The sequence below is a fragment of the Tupaia chinensis genome, unplaced genomic scaffold (assembly GCF_000334495.1).
Source record: "Tupaia chinensis unplaced genomic scaffold, TupChi_1.0 Scaffold000047_1, whole genome shotgun sequence".
In the NCBI taxonomy this organism is placed as follows: domain Eukaryota; kingdom Metazoa; phylum Chordata; class Mammalia; order Scandentia; family Tupaiidae; genus Tupaia; species Tupaia belangeri.
In genome coordinates this window covers 2,309,194-2,333,277 of record NW_006159505.1, presented here as the reverse complement: position 1 = coordinate 2,333,277, position 24,084 = coordinate 2,309,194, and the positions used below count along the sequence as shown (strand labels likewise).

Genomic DNA, 24,084 nt, shown 5'->3' with positions numbered 1-24,084 from the left:
TTTCCAGGGCGAGCAGGTGACATGGTGGTTAAGGTGCTAGATTCCCCACATGGCTGACTGTGGTTGAAGTCCTGGACCCGGCAACTTGCCTTCACTTTTCCTCTCTCTGTTTCTGGTGAATTAAAAAAAAAATACTACAAAATAAAATTAAATAAATAATTCTTTAAAGAAAATTTTCAAATTGTCCTTCCAAAGTGGCCATACCATTTTGTTTCCACTAGCAATTAAAGGAGTGTCCATCCTGTTATTCTGCATCCTCACTAGCTTTTGGTATTGTCAGTATTTTGGATTTTAGTCATTCTAATAGCTGTACAGAGTACCTCAGTATTTTAATCTGCATTTGCATAATGACAAGTGATATCCAACATCGTTTCATATGCTTCTTTGCCATTCTTTTATTTCCTTTGGTGAAGGGTCTGTTCAGATCCTTTGTTCTTTTTTAAAACAATTGGTTTTTTAAATTTTGTTTTATGCCATAGGATGTGAGAGAAATGCTCCCCTCCCTGCCAACAGGGCTTGGTTGTGCCATGGTCCTTTTTCCTCCAGATACTCATCTCGTTAGTATCCTGGACACACATACACTTCCTGGCATGTTTTTCAAGCCAGTAGAGTCCAGCCCTGGTTGGCCATATGGGACCTATCTTCCTCTGTGTAGCACCTAATTGCTATTCTTTGGGGCCAGCCCATGGCTGAAGTTTAAGAATTCTTTGTATATTTCATATATAAATCCATTATTGCATGTGTTATTTACAGAATTTTTCCTAGTCTGCAGCTTTTCTATTTTTTTCTCTCAACTGTGTCTCCCAGAAAAAAAGAGTGTAGTTCTAAAGTCCAATTTATTCTTTTTTTTTTTTTTTCTTTTTTTTTTTTTAGGTTTTTTCCATAGATATATATTTTCTCACAAAAAAAGTGTAGTTCTAAAGTCCAATTTTTTTTTTTTTTTTTTTTTTCTTTTTTTTTTTTAAGGTTTTTGCCATAGAGTACATATGCTCACTGGAGAGACAGAGAGAGGATAAGTGAGAAATCACCGACCAGGGAGGATGGCCATGCTGCAGTCCCTTCTCCATTTTCCTAGAATTTTGGGTATGCACATACATACGCCCAACATGAGTTTCAAGACACTGGATCTGGAATTCTAACCACAGTTGGCCACGTGAGAGTCCAGTGCCTTAACCACCACGCTACCTGTTGCCCCCTTTATTTTTTCTTTGTATCTTGGTGTTCGGTGTTCAAACATTTCCCCAATGGTCAAGGAGATTTTCATTGCTTTTATTTGCGATGTTTTATAATTTCTGCTTTATGTTTAGGACTGTGAACCATTTTGAATTAATTTTTAAGTTGTGCAATATGTGTCAAAATAGATTTTGCATGCGGTTGTCTTAATTGTTCCTGCAGTATTTGTGGATAAAGACTATCTTTTTCTATTGAATTACCTTTACCCCTCTATGAAAAACTTAACTGTATTTGCATGGGTCTGTTTCTAGTGTCTGTTCTGTTCCATTGATGTATGTGTTCATTTTTTTTTGCCAATACCACATTGTATTGATTACAGTAGCTTTATAGTATACTTTGAAATCAGGTAATGAGAGTCCTCTGACTTTGTTCTTATTTTTCAAAATCATTTTGACTTCTGCCTTTTTCTCTCCATATAAACATTAAAAATAAGTTTGTTGATATCTACCAGAAAAAAAAAAAAGACTTTCTGGAATTTTGATTGGGATTGCATTGATTGTTTAGACTAAAATTGGGAAAAATTCATGTCTTAATACGAAGTCTTCTGATTTATGAACATGGAATGTCTCTCCATTCACTTAGCTTTTCTTTGATTTTTTTTCATCAGTGTTTTGGAGTTTTCCACACCAAGTCCACATATTCTGTTAGATTTAAGCCTAAGCATTTTCTTTTGAAATTTCAAATTCAGTTTTTAATTACAAGTATGTAGGAGAGCAGTTGACTTTGGTATGTTGACCCCATATCATGCAGCCTAGCTATACTTATTAGTTTTAGAAGTTTTTTTGAGCTTCTTCAGGGCTTTTTTTTTTTTTTTAAAACATAGTCATGTCACCTTCCTTTCCTACCCGTATGCCTTTTGTTTCTTTTTCTTCCCTTACTGTACGACTTAGGACTTCCAGTACCTTGTTGAGAAGGAGTGGTGAGCAAGGACATCATTCTCCTATTCCTAATCTTATGGGAAAAGCATTCACGCTCTGATAAAAGTATGTTAGCTGTAGGTTTCTTGTACATATCTTTTATCAGATTAAAGAAGTTTCCTTCTACTTTTAGTTTTTTGAGGTTTTTTTTTTTTTTTTCAGAAATGAGTATTTGGCTTTATTTATTTTATACCCTATTTGGTCTTTAAATCAAATAGAATAGGTTATTAAAAATGTCAGTAGACCTTATATTTTTGTACATGATTTAAATAAAATTAATCCTCATTTTTATAAAAGGAAAGACTAAAATATGCCTTTATTATTTAACATGATTCGTATTTCATTTTATTAAATTAATAGAAAGGTCAGTGAAAGCAATTTTTTTGTGATTTAAAATAATATACTGATTGGGGCAGCAGGTAGTGTGTGTGGTGGTTAAGGGTGATGGATTCCCACATGGCCAACTGCAGTTCAAGTCTTAGACCTGACAGCTTGCTTTCTCACTTTCTCTCTCTCTCTCTCACTTTGTCCCTCTCTGGTCAAATTAAAATAAATGAATACATTAAGTTAAATAAAATAATTCTTTTAAAAAATAATATACTGATTAACTTTTTTTTTTTTTTACCTCATGCATGTATATCTCAGAGAACAATGAAAGATAACCTTGAAACTTTTCTTAAGGGTAGGAATGAAGTGATTAAAGTGAGTTAATGCACTGGGCTTAGTTGCAGTAGCACAGGCAATAGAGTATCCCTTCATGATACTGGGGCCACGTTAGAGACCTGGATGGGTTCCAGAGTCAACCTGAACATGACAGGCATATCCTTGCATGCCTGTGATCCTCAATGGGTAGGAGGCTGGCCAGTGGGGGGAGGATTGTGGCACGGCGAAACTCTGTCAAAGATATATCTCTGTCTCATATAAAACAAAAAAAGAAAGAAAGAAATGTGTAAAAATGTGTAGTAAAGGCAGCCAGTGTATAATTTGTCAGTTTGAAATATATCTAACTTATGTAGTAAAGTTGTCCATTTTAATTAATTAATTTATTTATAGTCATTCACTGAGCATCAATACAGTATACAAAATGAGATTTTCCATCCAGAATTTATTGTATATTGGCTCACTTAAAGATATTACCATACATGTTATCATCAACAAATACTTTTCTATGTCTTGTTTCTTACATATATTGCCTTTTTTCCCCTCTTGATTTTCTACTCTCACCCTCGCCAATTCCTCCCCTTCTCCCACACTATCTCTGATATGTACATTTGTTTGCCATGCCTTCTTTTTTTTATATTTTATTGATTCACTAACGCTCTTTTTTTTTTTTGAGAGAGATTTTTGCTATAGGGTGCATGTGCTTGCCAAAAAGACAGAGACAGAGAGACAGAAAGTGAGAAATCTTTCCCCAGGGGCAATGGCCGCAATCCCTTCTTCATTCTCCTCTTGGGATCTTGGGCATACATGCACACATGCCTGACGTGAGTACAAGCCACCGGGGGGGTTCTGGGACTCGAACCATGGTCTACTACATGGGAGTCCAGCAACATAGCCATTATGCCAACTGCTGGTCCCTACAGATCTTAATTAATTTATTTTTTTGGAGAGGTTTTCGCTATAGGGTGCGTGCACTCGCCAGACAGACAGAGTGAGACATAGAGACAGAAAGCGAGAAATCACCCCCCGGGGGGATGGTCACACCGCAATCCCTTCTCCTCCATTCTCCTCTCAGGATCTTGGGCACACACGCACACTCACCCAGCGTGAGTTTTAAGCCACCGGGTCTGGGATGCGAACCGCGGTCAACTATGTGGGAGTTCAGCGACATAGCCATTACGCCAACTGCTGGCTCCCAGATCTTAATTAATTTTAAAACTTTTAGTTGCAAGCACAGCTGATATATACATATCTATGAACACATGTCTGATTTTAGGCATAAACCTTAGTGAGTAAAGTGAACATACCATAAAGTAGTACTTTGCTGGGATTATATAGTTTATTGCAGTCATTAAATAGATATTAATAGGTATTTTAATGCATTTGTTAATTTCAAGAGAAACAGTTTTAGATTAGATCAAAATCAAAAAATGTTAAGAGAAATTTTCTTAAAACTTAAAGCCAGTAAAAGGTTAAGATTCAGTTCAAATAGTAGGTAGATGAACCTATGTACAGTTCAAGAGAAGACAAAAATCCTTAAATCAAAGCATCAAAAAAAAAAGTAATGTTTTAGCCTAAAGTCAAAAAATTCTATGTCACTAGTTCAGACTCATGTAGTTAATCTCTCTTCTATTGAATTTGTAGTATTACTGTGGTCTGATCTTTCTATTTAAACTCTGGAAGTCAACATTGAACTCCAGACTTGCCCCTATCATTAGGCTGGCCATTCTCTTGGTTGTACTCTTACTTCTGTGTGTCCAACTTTAGTTTTCCTGATATAGCATTCCCTTCAGCACTTCTTGGAGAGCTGGTCTGCTGTTGGTAAATTCTTTCAGATTTTGTTTATCTGAGACTCTTTTTGTCTTTTTTTTTTCCCCCATATGAAAGATAATCTTGCTGGGTATAGTATTCTTGGTTGAAGTTATTTTTCACTTAACACTTTGAATATATTTTCTCATTTTTTCCTTGCTTGCATTGTTTCCAGTGACACATCCAACATTAGCCTTCTGGGATATCCTTTGACAGTAACTTGGGACCAGCAGTTGGCGTAGTGGCTATGTCGCTAGACTCTCATGTAGTCAACCATGGTTCAAGTCCTGGACCTGGTGGCTTAAACTCACACCGGGCACGTGTGCATGCGTGCCCAAGATCCCAAAAGCGGAGGAGAAAGGATTGTGGTGTGGCCATCCCCTCTGGAGGGTGATTTCTCTCTTTCTGTCTCTCTGTCTTTCTGGTGAGCACATGCACCCTATAGCAAAAACATCTCCAAAAAAAAAAGTAATAATAATAAATAAAAAATAAAAATAGAAAGTAACTTGACGTTTTTCCTCTCACCAAATTTAGTATCTTGTCTCTTTCTGTGGTTTTGGTTAATCTGGCTCTGATGTGCCTTGGGGAAGATCCTCTTGGGTTGATTCTGTGTATGGTCCTTTGTATTTCTAGGGTCTGGATATTTAAATGGCTCTTTAGGTTTGGACAGTTTCCTTCCAGGATTTCATAGAATAGATTATCAATGTCCTTAGTTTCTTCCTCTTCTGGGATACCAATGATCCAGGTGTTTGGGTGTTTAATGGTGTCTGGTATTACTTGTATATTATTCTCATTTTGGGGGGTTATTTTCTCAGTCTTTCTGGTGAAATTTTCTAGGTCAGAGATTCTACATCTGAGATTTGATCTTCTGTATGATCTAATCTGCTTTTGATATTTTCGAGGGAGGTTTTGATTTTCTGTACTACAGCCTTTATCTCTAACAATTCTATTTGATTCTTTTTTATAATGTGTATCTCCTCTTTCAGATCATGCAAAAACTTCATCACTTCCTGGAACTTGGTGTCTCTTTTCTCTTGTATCTTCTGGAGTTCTTTGTCTCTCTTCTCTTGCATCTCTGTTAGCTTTGTCACTATGAATATTTTAAATTCTTTATCTGACATTTCCCTGAGTTCCGTTGTATTCTCTGGCTCCTGGGTGAAGTCTGGGCAGAGGGTCTTTGGTGGTCATAATCCAGACTTGTTAATTTTTAAAAGATAACTTATATAGGGACCAGCAGTTGGCGTAATGGCTATGTCACTGGACTCCTATATGCAGTTTGAGTTCCGGGCCCAATGGCTTAAGCTCACATTAGGTGCGTGTGTGTGCGTGCCCAAGATCTTGAGAGGAGAATGGAGGAGAAGAGATTGTGGTGTGACCATCCCCCCTGGGAGGTGATTTCTTGTTCTTTGTTTCTCTGTCTCTCTCTGTCTTTATGGCGAGCTCATGTGCCCGATAGCAAAAACCTCTCAAAAAAAAAAAAAAGATAATTTACATAACATTGGGAATTTCATGACAAAGTGGCATAGCATATAAAAAAATATGGTTTCCTAAGATTTCAAAGAGACATTTGACAGCAAGACTTTAGTAAAATATAAATATTAGTTTCTCATGTGCTGGAGAAAGAAATGGAAGCAGAATAACCTGACAGGGCCAGGGAGCACCCTGCTCAGCCTACTGTGGTGAATGGACCAAGGGTTAAGCCATCAGTCCATTTCCCAGTGTCTACTCAACAGTGGCACTCTTTGTGTATGTGTGTGTGTGTGTGTGTGTGTGTTTTACTCATCAGAGGCACACAGCAAGTGTAATTGAGAGATAAAACAAAGCAAGTCTTATACTAGACACTGATGGCTTTTTTAAACGTTAGAATGAAATGTTATTGGATGTTCCAAATAGTATATTGATAGTACATCGTTTTGAAAGGCTCTGCTCCCGACTAAACTGTATTGCATATCAAATCAACATTATGTATGAGTGATGCTCAGGTAAATGTAAATAAATATTATATATCTAGTGAGTTAGTTTTAGAAGGTAATCCTATGGACTGGAGAACTGATTTGGAAACAAGAAAGACAGGAAATTATAAACCATAGGTTTATTTTCCTTTGCAAATTAATTGGAATGGATTTTTAAAATATAAGTAACCTCCCCCCCTTTTTAAAAAAATCAGATATAGCTTTAAGCATAACATAAAAGGAAAATACCTAGTTAACTGAAGTAGAGTTGCGGAATAGTACTTAGGACCTTTCATATAATGGCCACAGAGTATTTCTGAGCATCCATGCAGATTAGATCTTGAACAGCTGCACGAAGTACTCAGAAGTCATCATTTCTGCCTCTGTGAACTAACTTGAATAAAGTCTTTTATCTAAAGATCTCACTGTTTGTCTATTTCATGAATCCCTCATTTCATCTCTGAAGGGCTCATTCAGTTTAATACAGTTCAGCTTTGTGGTTTAGAGCTCTAGAAATTGGTATTGTAGTGTATAATGCACAAAAAGTTAAAGTAACATTTACAAGGTTTTTTTAAAAAATAATTAGATGAAAATCCACTTTAAAATGATACCTTTTGCAAAGATGGTGACTTGGAATTATAGCTTGGACTTATTTGTGAAAAATATGATCTTAAATCATTTCTATATCCTCTGAATGTCCAGAGAAACCGAGTACAAGTCCTAACACACAGTCAAGAGAAATGAGTGTCCGGAAGTACTTGTTCATTTGTTTTTTTTTTTAAAGAATAATTTTATTTATTATTATTATTATTATTCAATTTGTTGAGAGAGAAAGAGAAAGCAGGCCTCCAGGTCCAGGACTCAAACCGTAGTTTGCCCTGTGAGAGTTCAGCACCTTTACCACCACACCACCTGCCGGCCCTAAGTTTAGAGCCCTGTCATTCTGCCCCCCCCCCCCTTATTTTTCCTCCTTTTATTAAAAGTTTTTGCCATAGAGCTTATGTGCTCACCGGAGAGTGAGGAAGAGTGAGAGAAAGATAGGGAAAGTGAGCAATCACCCTCCAGGGATAATGGCCATACTGCGAACTCTTCTCCTTGTTCTTATCTCCGGATTTGAGGCACACATGCATATGTGCCTGGTATGTTTCTGAAGCTGTGGGGTCTGGTACTCAAACTGCAGTCAGCCATGTCGGGGTCCAGCCGCCCTAACCACTGCGTCACTAGCTGGTCCTCATTCTGCTTTCTTAGTCCGATTTATGAACTGAGGCTTGTTTCATATCCCTGTTCTGTGTGACGTGTTCTGCAGGAACTTTTGCAGCAATTAAACTTAAATGTTCATTATCATATCATTTATATGTGATTTGTTAAGAAAATGCCAAATGACGTTTTTCTCATTTGAGTACTTGTGTGACATTCTGCCACCTGTGTGTGTAAACTGTGTCGTCTGGCCTTACGTGTTGCGTACTTCTGTTCCTCTCACAGATAATGAGTTCTTTGAATTCAGGAATCTGTGCTTCCTTGAACCTTCACAAAAGCTTTTGTGTAGTGCTTTTTAGATACAGAATAAACTTCTGTTAGGGTTTAAAAATTGCTTTGGATTATCCACACAGGTATTCTCTTGCCATAGTGAGGATGATCAAATTTGACTATAATTTTACTAAGCAATTTATTTATTATGTTAAAGCACCTGGCCAAAATCTTTTTATTCAGAGCATATGAAAATTAGATACTAGAGAAGTTTTGATCCAAACATATCTAAGTCAGAATGGCAAACACACAAGGAGAAGAGTATTACACATTAGGGACAGTATAATGAAGGTGGCATTTACTCAGGCCGTCAGAGCGTATTATTGGTATCAGCTAAAATACGGGCTTTCAGCTACAGCCTTGGGACTTACAGTCAGAAAAAGACCAAAAAATACTTAAACCAGGTAGTAGCAATATACAATGTGAGGATTATGAAAAAGTAAGGTTATATAAGAGAGAATAACTGTGTAGAGGGTAAGCTACTTTGTATACAGTGATTAGAGAAGGTCTTTCAGAAGTCCTCTTAGCCAAGTGCTTAAGGGAACCAGATACCACATTGCTAACTATAGTTCCACTCCCAGCCCTGGTGGCTTGAAAAACATGTCAGACATATGTGCATGTGTGCTTTAAATCTTGACAGAATAGATGAGAAAGGATTATTGCATGACCACACCCCATTTGGGGATGCTTTCTTTCTCTCTCTCTCTCTCTCTCTCTCTCTCTCTCTCTGGTGAGTGTACACACCCTCTGGAATTAAAAAAAAGTAAACAAACAAAAAAAAGAGCTTTTAAGGAGGGACAAAAAGAAAACTCTGAAGGATGAGGATATGCCTAAACAGTAATCTCTAAATATGATCTCTCTGAAAGGAATCAGGATTCCTAAAGAACTAGCTTATTGTAATCTGGGACTGAAACGATAAAAGAAGATGAAGATGTGATCAAAGTCTGTTGGGGTCAAGATATAGGAACCAACTTGGAGTGTCTCCTACAGATCACATATATGACAACTGGAGCTTCAAAATAGTGACCACAATGAGCTGGAGCACATCCATTATTTAAAAGTACATGAGTTCATAGTGTCGCTTTAAACATTCATTGTTTATCTTTGGACCAAAACTGAACCATCAAGTATTTATCCTGTCTTTCCTACTACGATCAAGATAACCACATAGTTCAGGAAGCATAGTTCTTTATAGACATAGAGCTAATAAATGCCGAAAGGATGATAAACTATTGCATGTTAATGAAATGAAATTAAGTACTTAAGCAACGAAAGCTTTCATATTTTTCTGTATAGCCTTTTGAATGTTTTGTATTAAGAAACCTTATATTCCATTTGTAGGGGAGGCAGTTTTAAGAATTCAGCAATGGGACCAGCAGTTAGCATAATGGCTATGTCACTGGACTCCCATGTAGTCGAATGTGGTTTGAGTCCCGGACCCAGGGGCTTAAACTCGCACCGGGTGCGTGTGTGTATGTGCCCAAGATCCCGAGAGGAGAATGGAGGAGAAGGGATTGCGGTGTGGCCATCCCCCCCGCCCCGGGGGGTGATCTCTCACTTTCTGTCTCTCTGTCTCTGTCTGTCTGGCAGGCGCATGTGCCCTATAGCAAAAAAAACCTCTCCAAAAAAAGAAAAAAGAATTCAGCAAGCAGGAATCGGAGTGATAGGAAGATATTTCATGCAGTAGCAACAGTATGAACAAGAATCAGATGTGAAAGAGCACTATACGTATTCAGGGAAGAAGACACAAGTTGGGTTCCCCAAAGTATAAGATGAGTTAAGTGGAAGTACTGTAGATACGTTGTATGTGAGTTCTCAGAATACACAGTACCTAGAAATAATGAAACCAACCTATTGCCAAGTTCAGGAGAAACTCGAGATTCAAAGGTCCTTCCGTACAGTTTCTGGTAGCCTTTGGATTCATTGAAATAACGGTAAACAGAGCCATTCAGTGGTGGATTTAATTAAGCCCAATTGATTTGGGAGTAGACCTTAGCAGAACGGTACCATGTGGAGCGAAGCGTTGATTTTACTTAACAGCCTTTGTTTTTAAAACAGGCAATCTGTTAAATTTAGTGATTGCTCTCCATTTTGTCATTGTGTTTTTTTCATAGTTGCATATACAGAAATGAGCACCCAAAGCTGATTATTTCTATATTCGTTTAATTAGGCCCCATTGTAGTGTCAGGGGAACACATGCGTTCCTACCTAAAAGTTATATAATTATAATGCATAATTTATTCTCACTTCCCAACAAAGCAGTATTTCTGTTTAAATCACATATCCCTCTATCTGTTACAGATAAATATTCTGTTTTGTCCAGATTCATGTTGTGTCAGTAATAGTAAATGGGGGTATTTCTTTGTCAAAGTAACTTATTTTTCATTTGAAATGACTTGTGTCATGGTGTTTTTAATTTTTTTTCCTTAAAAAGTCCTTTAAAGTCTGTCTTGGGAATTACTTATATGGAGCAGCACTGACATTTGTTCATTAATTGTACAAGCCGGTATGTGTCTGTCTATTCCACACTGAATGTGTTCCCTCTCCTGATACACGAGTTTGGCTCTGGGATTTAGAAATGCAGTACATGTCACAGCTGAGCGTAGTGGGGACCAGAGACGTCAAGCTGTGTAATCGGAGCTCTGTGGAGACGGGCAGCTGTGCTCCCTGTGACTTACAAGAGGTAGTTCATTTTGTGGCCAGGGGAATAGTTTGGCGAAGCAAAAGGCATATCAATTAAGTTTCATTTCTCTTATCTTTCTACCCGCTCTTGTTCTAAAAAATGGAGACAAGAGAGGTCTGGACGAAACGCTGTTGTAGTGTTCTACCATTTATCATTGGTTCTTTATTTCTGAATTAAATTTATATTTGGGAAAATGATAATTTCTACTTTATTTTACAGAAAAGAGCTTCCTTTGTGGCATGATACCTATTTTAGGAAAAAAATATGGTGTTTTTTGTTTTTTTTTTAAACAGGGTATTCAAAAGTTGGCTAGTCAATACCTGAAGAGAGATTGGCCTGGAATAAAAGCTGATGACCGGACTGATTACAGGTAACTAATTAAGTTGTTTCTGCCCATTTTCTTAAAAAAGATTTCATCAAAGCTATGTTGCATGTCACTAATGTAACAACTACAGTTTTTAAAAGAATTGCTTCTTTCCTCTGCTGTTTTTAGACCTAATTTCAAACTTGTCAAGAATTTTAGTGTTCTATAATATTTGTAATAATCTGTATAAAACAGGCCCTTTTCTTTTGCATTAAGCCAAGATTACATTTTATTTAATTAGTTAATGCCCACATCTCACTTTTAAAGACAGAAGATAACAGTGAGCACACATTTTCTCAGTGACCTATGATGAAACACATTATTGTGACAATAATGAAACAAAATTAAAATATTGTACCATAATTATTGATTCTTTACTTCTAAAATAAATTCTAAATGGGAAAGATGAGTTTTATGAGATTATGAGTTTCTAAGTATGTTAAGGAGTGAGCTTACTTTATAGCATAATATTAGAAGTGTGTGTGTGTGTGTGTGTGTGTGTGTGTAAACGAAGTATCCAGACATTGGCTAGTTAATATCCCATGTATGAATTTTAAAGATCATAGATGACGGGCGCGTGTGCGTGCGTGCCCAAGATCCCGAGAGGAGAATGGAGGAGAAGGGATTGCGGCGTGACCATCCCCCCTGGGGGGTGATTTCTCGCTTTTTGTCTCTATGTCTCTGTCTGTCTGGCGAGCGCACGCGCCCTACAGTGAAAATCTCTCAAAAAAAAAAAAAGATCATAGATGAAAGTAGAGTACAGATTGTGTCTTTGATGACCTACCAACATCTTAAAAGTGTTTATAATTTTGTTTGGAGTTTGATGTCTTTTTTGAGGTTAATTTGTAGGTGTTTATTGCCTTTTGTGCTCAGGGCTCTCCTCTGGGTTGAGGAACCCAGAAGTCAAAGACCTCAGAGCTTACAACCTGGTTGGCATTGAGACTAATACCCATAAAATAATTGCAGAGAATCCAGGGTAATAAAGAACTCAAAATTGAAGTATATGGTTTGGAGTTTGAATATGAAATCAAGTTGCTTAATTGTCTGTGAGGATTGACATGATCAGAGACTTTCTTAAGAATATGGCATTGGGCTAGTAGTTCTTCACCATGGCACTCAAGTTAGTTGGAAGGTGGCATGATAACTATAAGTAGAACAGTGTGATTGCAATATAGAGCATTAAAACAGAAATAACATTACAGGTGTTCTTGTGGACTTTTGAGTATCTACACAGTTCAGCTAAGGGGAAAAAGAGGAGATAAAATTCTAGGTAAAAGACGCAAGTAAGACAAAACTTTGAAGTGAGAGAGTGACATTAGACATTGTTATATTGCTAGAATGAGGAAATCAGCATTGCTTATTGGGTGATAAAGAAGCAACTTACAGATTGCTACAGACCAAGTTTGTTTAAAATTTAGGATTTAGGTTACCAAAGAAATAAGGATCAGTAGATTATGCTTCCAGGGTACCTTATAAAACTTTTTTTTTTTTTTCTGTAGGGCACATGTGCTTGCTGAGGAGAGAGAGACAGTGGGAATTACCCCCTAGGGATGATGGCCATTCTGCAATACATTCTCCTCTCAGAGTTTTGGGCATGCGTACACACTTGCTTGGTGTGATTTTTAAGCTGCTGGGTCTGAAATTTGAACCATGGAGTGAGCTATGTGGGATTCAGCGTCTTAGCCTCCATGTCATCTGCTGGGTTGGAAAACTTAATTTTAAAAAGTACTTTAAGTCAATATTTACTAAAAATTTACTGTATGCACAGTTCCACTCTGCTAGGAACTTTCACTCATGTCCCATGATGATCAAAACAACCCTGTGAGGTAGCTGTAAGTATTTTCTTTTTCTATAGGAAACTATGTTTTGGATTACATGCCTTACTAAAAGTCACACAACTATTTAAACACTTATTCATTCATTCTTTATTCATAAGATACATATGAAATATCTACTATTTACCAAATTTTAAAGTAGACTTCAGGATTGGAAGGACTAGAAGGTACAGTGTTTCCATTAGGCGCTTATATGAGATAGCCACTATAAGCAGGTGCAATCTTGTGTTCTAGCAGCAGTGTATTAGGACCATAAAGGAAAACCAAGGTCTGTGGAAATGAGTCTTGAAGATTCTGCCACGTGGACATTTAAGTAAAAGGAATTCTAAGCACAAGTAACACATTAAAGGCACAGAGCATGAGAAAATATGCACATTAAGTAACAGTGAGCAGTTCAGTGTGGTATGTTGCTGACTGCACCACAGAGACTGGGCCTAACTTTGTATTTTGGATAATTGTATCTTCACATGTGGTTGTAAGAAATGGCACAAGAGTGCTCTTGTATTCTTCACCCAGTTCCTCCAGTGGTAACATTTTGCATTAACTATAGTGGAAATTGCTACTGTTACAGTCTGCCAATGTAGTTGAGTTTATCAGCTTTGGGGCTGGCAGGTAGCATGGTTGGGGTGCTGGACTCCTACATGGCCAACCACAGTTTAAGTCCCGGACCTGGCCCCGCTTGCTTGCTCTCTCTCTCTCTCTCTCCCTCCCTCTCATCAAATTAAAAAAAATAAATTGATGAATAAAATATTTTTTTTAAAAGAATTCATCAGGGACCAGCAGATGGTATAATGGTTACATCACTGGACTCCTATGTAGTTGACCACGGTTTGAGTCCCAGACCCCACAGCTTAAAACTCATGCCAGGCATTTATGTGTGTATGTTTGTGCATGCATGCCCAAAATCTCAAGAAGAGAATGGAAGAAAAGATATTGCGGCATGGTCATCCCCCTTGGGAGATGATTTATTTTTGTCTCTCTCTGTTTCTCTGGCAAATGCACACACCCTATAGCAAAAATCTCTCTCTAAAAGAAAAAAAATCCATCAGCTTTATATGCTCTTTGTGTGTGTCGTGTGTGGTGTGTGTATGTGTGTATGCATATTATGCTCTATGCAGTTTTACCACACGTACAGGCCATTACCACAGTCAAGATGAATATATTGACTTGTTTCTTAATTAAAGGTTCTTTCTGGGTAGGTTTTCTCTGTTGCAGTGTGATACTCATTCAAGAAGTAGTGCACAGCATCTTAGGTGGTATGTGGATGAATGTTTTTTGTATTTACTACTTATAATTATGGCAAGTGTTATTTTTCAGTTAGACTACTAATATAAAACTGTAAGGTACATATCTCTTAGATTAAAATGTAAGTTAAATAAAAAGGATAAGAAAATAATGGTATATAGAATGTTTGAAACAAAGATTATGCTAAATATATACAAAGGACTTAGGATGCACAATCCATAATAAAGACGTCTTTTTTTTTTTTTTTTAACTTTTTTGGTTGCTTGCTTGCTTGCCTTTTTTTTTTTTTTTTAACATTGTTATTGGGTCCAAAATAGCAGAGGTTTGGGAGCCAGACAAATCCGAGTTTGAGTTCGAAAGCAGGCTCTATCATTTCCCTCTCTCCTTCTCTGCCATGTCTGTATTCAGTGCCCACTAAGCTCTACACTCTTGTAGGACCGGGGGTACAATCTGAGTAAAGCAGAGCTGTGCTGCATGGAGCCTGCATTCTAGGGAGGAGAGACATACCATAAAGTATTCAGACAGTCGGCGATGAGGGCAGTACAATAAGCATAGTAAGGACAGTACAGAGCGTCAGTGACAGTGGCACTGCATTTGCTGCTCTGTGTAGAACACAGAGGTTGGACAATAAGGGCCAAAAAAGAGAGGTCAGGTCCATGGACGGAATCCAGGCCCAAGATGTTGGTGGTTCAAAACTTGATGGTTCCAGGGGATATAGCCAATAATCTGATTTCGTTATTTTTTTTCGAAGCTAGTAAACAAGATTTCTTGTTGGAGCAGATACAGGGTATGAGAAAAGAGGACTCCATGATGATTCTAGGGTTTTTGGCTTGAGCAGTTAGGTTTGAGTAGCTGTTGATGAGATGAAGTAGATTTACAGAAAAGATTTTAGGAGAATCAAGAACTTGGTTTTGGACATTTTAGGTTTAAGATGTCTACTAAATATGCAAGTTGACTATGTTAAACAGGCAGATGGGAGCTAGGGAAAGGTATCAGACAGGAATTTAAAAAAATTCAGATATAGTCAGTATTGATCATATTCTAAAGTCATTAGGGATAGAACTCGGAGACACTGACTCTGGGACACTCCAGCATTTATAGGGCAGGGAAATGAAGGGGAGCCAGCAAAGGAGAATACAGAGTGCCCCGTAGGTAGGAGTAGACCAAGATAGCAGTGTTCCAGAAGCCAAGTGAAGAAAGCATTTCAAGTAGGATAAACTGGTCAGTGCTGCTGATAGGTTAAGTAATAAAATCAATACTTGGATTGACTGTTGGGATTAGCCACAGAGAGATCATTGGTGACTTTGAGAGACAGTTTCAGAAGCATGGTGGATCCCAAAGTCTGATGTGAGTGGCATTAAGAAAGACCAATAGGAGAGGAAGCGAAAACGTAGTTTTGACAGTCCTTTCAAGGAGTTCTGCTATAAACAGACAAGTTTTACTGTAAACAGGAAACAGACATGGGGTAGTAGTTGGAGAGAAATGCAGGATCTATGAACTTTGTTTTTATGAAAATGGAGATGTAGCATATTTATTTGTCCATGAGAATGATCCAGTAGAGGAGAGAAATTGATGTCATAGATTATTGGATTGGTATTTTTCAGTGAGAGGTTTTATAATGCAGTAAATGTGAAGGGTTGGTCTTCAGAGCATAGTTCTTTGAAACAATAGGGATGGCAGACTGTCTGAGGGCAGAGACAAGGAGATGGGCAGAAGTTGTGAGAACATGGAACATTGTCTTCTGTTAGCTTCACTGTCAGCTGAAAGTGTGATCCCGTTCAAAGTTAGAAAAGAGGAAGATTAGAAAAAATAAATGGATTAAGAGCATATAGTAGGATTGCTATATTGTACTAAGAGATTACTTCAAATTATTTGACATCAATTTAAAGTGAGACCAGACAACATGATGATCTATTTTTGCAGCCACGTAACTACCATAGACTTGGGTATACTGTCAACAGAGTTTTGGATTTACCCAAGGTAGGAGCTTATAGGTTAAAATGATAGAAGAGAGAGGCGTGAGAATAATGATGATGGCATAAGGGAGTGGCTGTATTGATGGATTGTGGAACCTAGTCTGGATAAGGAACTGAGAATGGCCATTATAGAAGGGGTGAGAGATGGTGGAAAGGGAGTAGGATAAAGTGAATGTCTTTCTTTATCCTTCAAAACGACTTCATGTGACACATAGTGAAATACAACATTAAAATAAAATTATGACCCATAGTTATTATTTTTCCCCCCAATTAGCATGAAAAACACCACAACCACTGGAACTCCCGCTATTGTATTAACAAGAAGTACTTCTGTTTCTGCTATAATTCTGCTGCTGTTACTATTTATTTGCCTAAAAGGATTTGTGTGCCTAGAACTTTTACATCTTTTGTACATAATTGTTAAAATGGCCTATGAGATACTTGGTATGGTATTTTTTTTTAATTTTCCATTATCCAAAGGAAAAAATGAAAGTATAGTGAAATATGCTACTTATGATTATATTGGTTAAACTAGAACCTAAACCCAGGTCTTCCAGCTGGTAACTGAATTCTGTGTTTCCATCATACGAATTACTCAGGATATACTTGCTTGCTATAAATCTGCTAATTTATAAAGGTATCTTTTTAAACTATTTATAATGAAAAATCCTGTTATTGTAAAGTTTTCATAATTTACACATTTATCTACTCATTTAGTACACATTCGTGTAGCCATTATATATTTGCTAAATCTAGGAATGTAGTAGTAAGACATTACATCCTGCTTTATGGAATTTTCACTATAGTGACAGGGACAGACATTAACTACACAATAATATAAAGATATTTTTAATCGAGGGAAAAGTGTTGGATCTATGATAACAGAGAGGAACTTGATTGAGTCTAGAGGTTGCTTGGTGGTGATCATGAAAGCCTTTGGAGCAGAAGTTACATTTTATTATAGTTGAGATCTGAAGGGTAAATGGCACTCAACTAGGTAAAGGGGAAAGGGGAACAGGTGCTACTCTAATGGAAGAACATGGACGAAGGCAGGGTCCTTCCTTTTTAGCTCCTTTTGCTCCTCCCTCTCTCTTTTCTATCACAATTCACAATGGTTGTTTTTCATTTTCACTACAATTTAAAAAATACGTTTTAAGTATAAATTAATATTTGGTCATCGGAAAAGTCACGACATCTTTTTCTGTGCCAAAATGCGTCATGACTTCCCCAACGACCCAGTAGTTACATAGCGCAGCACTACATTTTCTCTCACTGCGAAGAACTGATCACTGAGGAATTCTCACCGAAAAGAATCGATCTTCTCAGACAATGGGCTGATCATGTGGCCTCTTTAGGAGGGTCTGGGGCAAGTATACGTCAAAAGTTTCATCAGATGTCATACCATGAGACAGCGGAAGACTTGATTTTTGCTGCTCTTAAGTCCATCAGTTCTTTTATGCTGACAGTTTTTGCAACACACTGAATCTTTCTGAAAGGATGGTAATACATTCTAAGTAAGTGAATATTTTTACCTAAACTGATTCATTTAGTGTTACATGAACTAATCCATAAGACTCCTTGGTTAAAAACTACAGTTTACCCTGTCTTTTTCTTTTTCTTTTTTTCTTTTTTATAGTTTTGTCGTTGGTGGTGTTGCTCTAGGATGCATGCACTAGCCAGAGAGAAATAGAGAGAGAGGGAAAGTGAGAAATCACCCCTGGGGAATGGCCATGCCACAATCCCTTCTTCTCCAGTCTCCTGTCAAGATTTTGAACATGCATTCACATGTGCTGGTGTGATTTTCAGGCCTCTGGGTCCAGGACTCAAACCACACAGCTGGCCATGTGGGATCCAGTGTCTTAACTTCTGTGCTACCTGCTGGCCCGGTTTACCAAGTTTTTAAAATCTTAATTAGGTTGAGGGCCCAGGTACTTTCCCCCCCTTATTTTTACACTATCATGCTAGTTACACAGTTAGCATTTCATGTAGCAGATAGTTTCATACATTTCTATAGTAGAAATCTGTGTGAACACCAGAAGAGATATCTCAGGAGATGAATATTACAGTCTTTAAAAATTTCACTGTATCATGGTTTTAAAAACAAAATACTATTCATCATTGAGTATAACACATGTTTATAACTAGTATAGGAACATAATAGCAATGATTAGGTTTGTAAAGGACATTGGGTAGAAAAAGCAAAGGATGAGTAATTTTTTGACTTCATCAAAAGATTGCTGAGCACATTCATCAAGCAAAAGTGATGGGACTTGTTGGAATCCAAGGCAAGCGTGATGTTGGCTAAGCGTTGTTACAGCAGAGACAGACGTGGAGCCACAATACTGTAGGTTGTTTTTGTCAGACAAAATAGATTTCTCAAGCATATAAGCAGTTGTTCATGATACATTTTTTTCCCAGCTATATCAGTTTATTTTAGAATAATGTGATGTAGTTGTAAAAGAATATACTTTGGAGGTATCCACCCTTTATTTTTATCTCAGTATTACCATATTCTTATGTGAGTTAGAATGATTTTGTGAATCTCTCCGAGCCTGTTACTTCATCTGTAAATTGGGAAAATACCTTAATGAAATAATAAAGCCGGATATTCATATTGATGACTCTGTAGCAGCAAAAGTTCTAGAGTCTGAATAATAATTTCTATAGTGATAGTTTCATCTAGAATTGTAATCTTCATATCCCTTTTCTCCATTATTAAGAAATCTCCCTATTTCTGAGCTATAGAGGAATAGAGTATTTGCTGTGCTACTTCATATTGTGCTAAAAGTAGTTTTAAAAAATCCTTAACATGACTTCGTTGAAGGATCTTCCAGAACATAAGGTATAGTGGCTCTAGCTTTTAGTATGGTCACTGAGTGTCAAAACTGGCTTTGTTTTATTGTAACCTATGAGCAGCAATTTGTGAGATGTTTATACGGAGTATTAAAGAGCTTGTTTTTCTACCCAGCAATAAATGACAGCAAGCTGTGGTGTGGCGTGTTGCTTATTAAAGATTTAAAAAACAAATATTACCTATAAACCAGTATAAATCCATTTACAATGATAAAGAAGACATGTATTCTGTTTGTCAGTGCTAGCCAGTGAGTAAAAGATTAGCCAGTTTTTTTCTTCCTTTTCCCTGCCTAATGCTTTTCTATCCCTCTTTGAATTTAGGAGCATGTATCCCGTTTGGAAATCTTTTCTTGAGGGAACAATGCAGGTAGCCCAATCTCGGATCAATATATGTGAAAACTATAAAAACTTCATATCTGAGCCTGCAAGGACAGTGAGAAGCTTAAAAGAACAGCAACTAAAAAGGGTATTGTTTCTGTTTCTGTTGTTACATTCATTTTAATATTTCAATGCTGCATTTATAATCTGTAAGATTATGCTAAGTTGCATTTACTACTTTGAGCTTTTCTACATGGTCTCAAATGTTTCAGGTTGGCATTTTACTAGGGTTTTCTGATTTTAACATGTTCCCTTTAACTAGTATATTTTATTTACTGATGAAGGTGAGTGTATTTTCAATCTATGGATATTCAGAAAGCTTGTTAAACACTTCGTAGAAAATACTGCTTTTGGGGACCAGCAGTTAGCGTGATGGCTGTCACTGGACTCCCATGTGGTTGACTGTGGTTTGAGTCCTGGATCCGGTGGCTTAAGCTCATGCCGGGCACGTGTGCATGTGTGCCCAGGATCCTGAGAGGAGAATGGAGGAAAAGGGATTGTGGCATGGCCATCCCCACCCCCCCTGCCCCTTCGGAGGTGATTTCTCGCTTTCTGTCTCTCTGTCTCTCTCTGTCTTTATGGTGAGTGCATGCACCCTATAGCAAAAGCCTCTCAAAAGAAAATACTGCTTTTCAGGCCAACCCCATAGTGCAGTAGTTAAGCACTAAGCAAAGGGAGCCGAAACCCCATAGCCAGCTGCACTCAAATCAGCCCCAGATGCTTGAAAAATGTGCTAGGCATGTGTGAGTGCATGCATGCCTAACAGGATGGAAAAATGGAGGAAAAAGAATTACAGCTTGATAATGTTCTGTGGCGGGGTGGGTAGGAGGGGAGGCTCTCTCTCTCTCCTTTGACAGTGTGACCTAAACATCTACCAATTCCATGGCATAGTCAGAAGCTTCAGGTGCAACTGCAAGTTGTCCTTGGCAGTGCCCAAAAAGGCACCTCAATGTTTGTCTTGCTCTAACTCTGCTCTGGTTCCACTAGTCAATGACTGTCATTGACCATCTTGGGAACATCAAAGCCCAACTGTGCCACAGAGACCACTACAAGACCCATTGAATCTTCTCGTCCCTCCTGAAGCTCAGTGAGGGCAAGTTACATGGAAAGGCCGTAAGAGTTGATGGGGGGCGGGGTGGGTAGGAGGGGAGGCTCTCTCTCTCTCTCTCTTTCTCTTTTTCTTATTTCAGTCTTTCTGGTTGTCTCTACAGTGAATGCACATGCTCACTGGCAATAAAAAAAGAAAGAAAATATCTTTAGCTTAACTCATGTAAATAGTCTTAGTTTTACCACTTTGATGTAGTTTTGGTGCACATTAATATAGTTGCATTATTAATCTCACTAAGTCTTGAAAAAAGATTACATTAATTTATGTTAGTTTTAGCTTGAGCCATTTTGCATAACAATTTAAAGGAAGTTGGCCAAATATAATGAACTTATTTTCATAATTTCCTAATAATAAAGTTTTCTTATAGAAGTATTAAAGCCTTAGATAATATTAAAGTAATTATTTTAAGAAATAGTATTTCAGAGACCATCCAATATTTTGATTCTAGTTGTCATTTGGATTTTCAGACCTTTTTTAACAAAAACTAAAAGGAACTAACCTTCCATGTTTGCCAAAAATTATTTTGGAAGCATGAAATCAGCATATGTATATGTATATAAAATTTGATTTCCTTAGGGTGCATTTGTTTTAAGTACATTTGTCTTTTTTTTTTTTTTTTTTTTTCTATAAGATGTGTGCTTGGGAAAGAGTAAGGGGGAAAGTGAAAGATCAACCCCTGGGAGGATGGCCACACCACAATCCCTTCTCCTTCATTCTCCTCTTGGGACTTTGGGCATGCATGTGTACACACCTCACATGATTTTCAAGTCACCGTGTCTGGGACTTGAACCACACAGTTGGCCATGTAGGATCCAGCTGCCTTTACCGCCATGCCATCTGCCGGCCCAAGAATATCTATGTTTTATCTTTGCCAAAAATTATTCTTTCTAAGCAAACATGGCAAATCAATGGTTTTACCAATGACAATGACCATTGATTTCGAGTTGGGAGAAAATGTGTGCTTGCATGTGCGTGTGTGTGTGTGTGTGTGTGTGTGTGTGTATGTTTGTGTGTGTTCCTAATTATGCAAAAAGAATAGAAGATAGAGCCAGAGAATAACTAGTATAATTTCCTAACCAGGAAGAAATACTATTTTTACATTGTCAGTGTATTACCAAATCTGTTTGTATTTACTGGAAATTTCCATCCTTTTCAATATCATAATATTTTAAAGTAGTTTAATACCTCTCGTGTTTTTCTCTTTTTGTCAGTGGAATGGTCTCAATTGTGAATATAGCTAACATTCCAGGCAAAGAAAGTTTGGTGAGATATGACAGGTCCTCATATCTGTGAATTAACTTGTTTTGTATCTGATAATAATGGTGTTTATGTTCCATCAAAGCAATTTTTAAACATGAAGTACATATTGGGCATACCTTTCAGGAATCTAGGATTCTAGGTGACAGAAACCCACTTCAAACTGGCCTAAGCCAAGAAGAGAATGTATTAGCTTATATAATTGAATATTCTAGAACTTCATTCATAGTCAGATCCAGGGGCTTAGTGGTTTAGAAAATTCAGTCTTTCTTCCCATCCATTAGCTCTGTTTTTCCCAGTCGCCTCTTTCTTTTGCAACTCTCCCCACATGGTGGTCCCCAAAATACCAGCTTTATAAATAACAATCTAAGATTTTCTATTTTCCCAAAAGTTTCAATAAAACTACCAGAATTTTTTTTTAAATAATGGCTACAGCATTTTGCAATCCTACCTTCGGTGTACAAGGGCTTTAATTTCTCCACAACCTTGCTACTATATATATATATTTTTTGCTATTATATTTTTTTAATAATAGCTGTCTCAACAGGTGTGAGGTAATATTTTACTGTGATTTTGGTTTACGTTCCCTGATGGTTAGTGATGAGTAATCTTGTATTTTTTATTATCAATTTTTCCTTCCCTATTAGCTTCTTAATTTTATAATACTGCATTATTCTTTTGGTAATTACTCTGGAGATTCCAGTATGCCTTCTTAACATGTTATATTACCTTGAATCAGTACTTCTACTCCCTAATCCTTGTTCCAATTAGCTTATCGGGGTGTATCTTTAATTAGTATTTTGCCACCCGATGAATGACATAAAAATTTTGCAACTTTATAATTCAATTTTCCTCCCTGTTGTGACTTTCATGCTGTTAACTCTTTTGCCTCTGTCCATGTGTCTTTTGTACCCTTTCTCCATTTTTCTATGTTTCTACCCTTTTTTCTCTGTACTTCAATCCAAATATTTTCTATTGATCTATCTGGTAGTTCCTTAATGCTCTGTTCTGCTTCTTCTAATCTGTTTTTAAAATTCTCCTTTTGGAATCTTAATGTATTTTTCAGTTCTAAATTTTTTTTATCTGACTTCTTACAAATAGATTCCATGTTTCTGGTACAATTCTTCATGTTTTCCCTTATCGTCTTAGTCACATAACTACTAGAATTATTAAACAGGAGTTTAATAATCCTATCTATTCTATCTTCTGAATCACTGTAGATTTCTTTTTATTTTCTGGTGTTTTTCTTGGTTTTCAGTTATTTGAGTGCTGTTTAAATATGGCTCAGAATGCTGGACATTCTGGATAAAAATGATAGAAGTTCTGAAAGATGCTCTTTTCAAAAAGAATGTTTTCTTCTCACAGGCAGATGTAATGCTATCGGGTCTTTCACCCCGTTAGCCTTTGGTTTTAAGCCTTTAGGGCCGGTCTATTTCACTTCGTCCTGGAGTCTTAACTGAAGGTGTGAGGTGCTTACCCAGACCTTGTCCTTGGGCCAGACTTTGTCTCCTCGAGGTCAGGTAACTGCCCTGGTCCTCTCATCTCTGCTCGGTCATTTGCCTGGCAGCTTCTGTTCTCTACCGGAGTTGTTAGAGTTCCAACCCACACATGCCTTTTGGAAGTCAACTAATGACTGGAGGGGAAATTGCATGCAGATTTTTGGACTTACTTCTTTGTAGTATCCTTCTTGTCAGGAATTTGCCTCTCAAATTCCTGCTCTTTCAGCCTGTTGTGTCTGATTTGTTGTGCTATTATTCAACAAAGGCCCTGAGGGAAAAAGCCAAGGTGAGTAGAACTTACCCAGGCATGGTTCCCTTCTCTCAGGTCTCATCGTCCTTCAAGTGCAGTGTTTGTTGTTCGTTAATGCTAGCAGTTTTTAAAAAATATATTTTGCCCAACTTTTATAGTTTCCAGACTATCGGAGGATACTTTAACCCATCATTCTGTTAGGATCAGAACCGTTCGACTTAAAATTCTTAAAATGTCCCAGAACAGGGACCAGCAATTAGCGTAATGGCTATGTTGCTGGACTCCCATGTAGCTGACCGCAGTTTGAGTTCCAGACCCGGTGGCTTAAACTCATGCCGGGCATGTGTGCGTGAGTGCCCAAGATCCCGAGAGGAGAGTGGAGGAGAAGGGATTGTGGCGGGGCCATCACCCCCCCACCCCCCAGGGAGTGATTTCTTGCTTTCTGTCTCTCTGTCTCTCTCTGTCTTTCTAGCGAGCGCACACCAACCTATAGCAAAAAAAAAAAAAAAACCTCTCCAAAAAAAAAGAAAAAAAAAAA

General features: G+C 37.5%; 1 protein-coding gene across 2 annotated transcripts in view; it reads left to right on the top strand.

Moving 5' to 3' along the window:
- FCHSD2 (FCH and double SH3 domains 2) overlaps positions 1-24,084 on the top strand; it is a 252,607-nt gene that overhangs the window by 96,456 nt on the left and 132,067 nt on the right. For both annotated transcript variants that reach the window (XM_006140959.3, XM_006140960.3), the window contains exons 5-6: positions 11,075-11,151; positions 19,376-19,520. In XM_006140959.3, the coding sequence (XP_006141021.1) occupies positions 11,075-11,151; positions 19,376-19,520 (222 nt within the window). The remainder of the gene's footprint in view (positions 1-11,074; positions 11,152-19,375; positions 19,521-24,084) is intronic.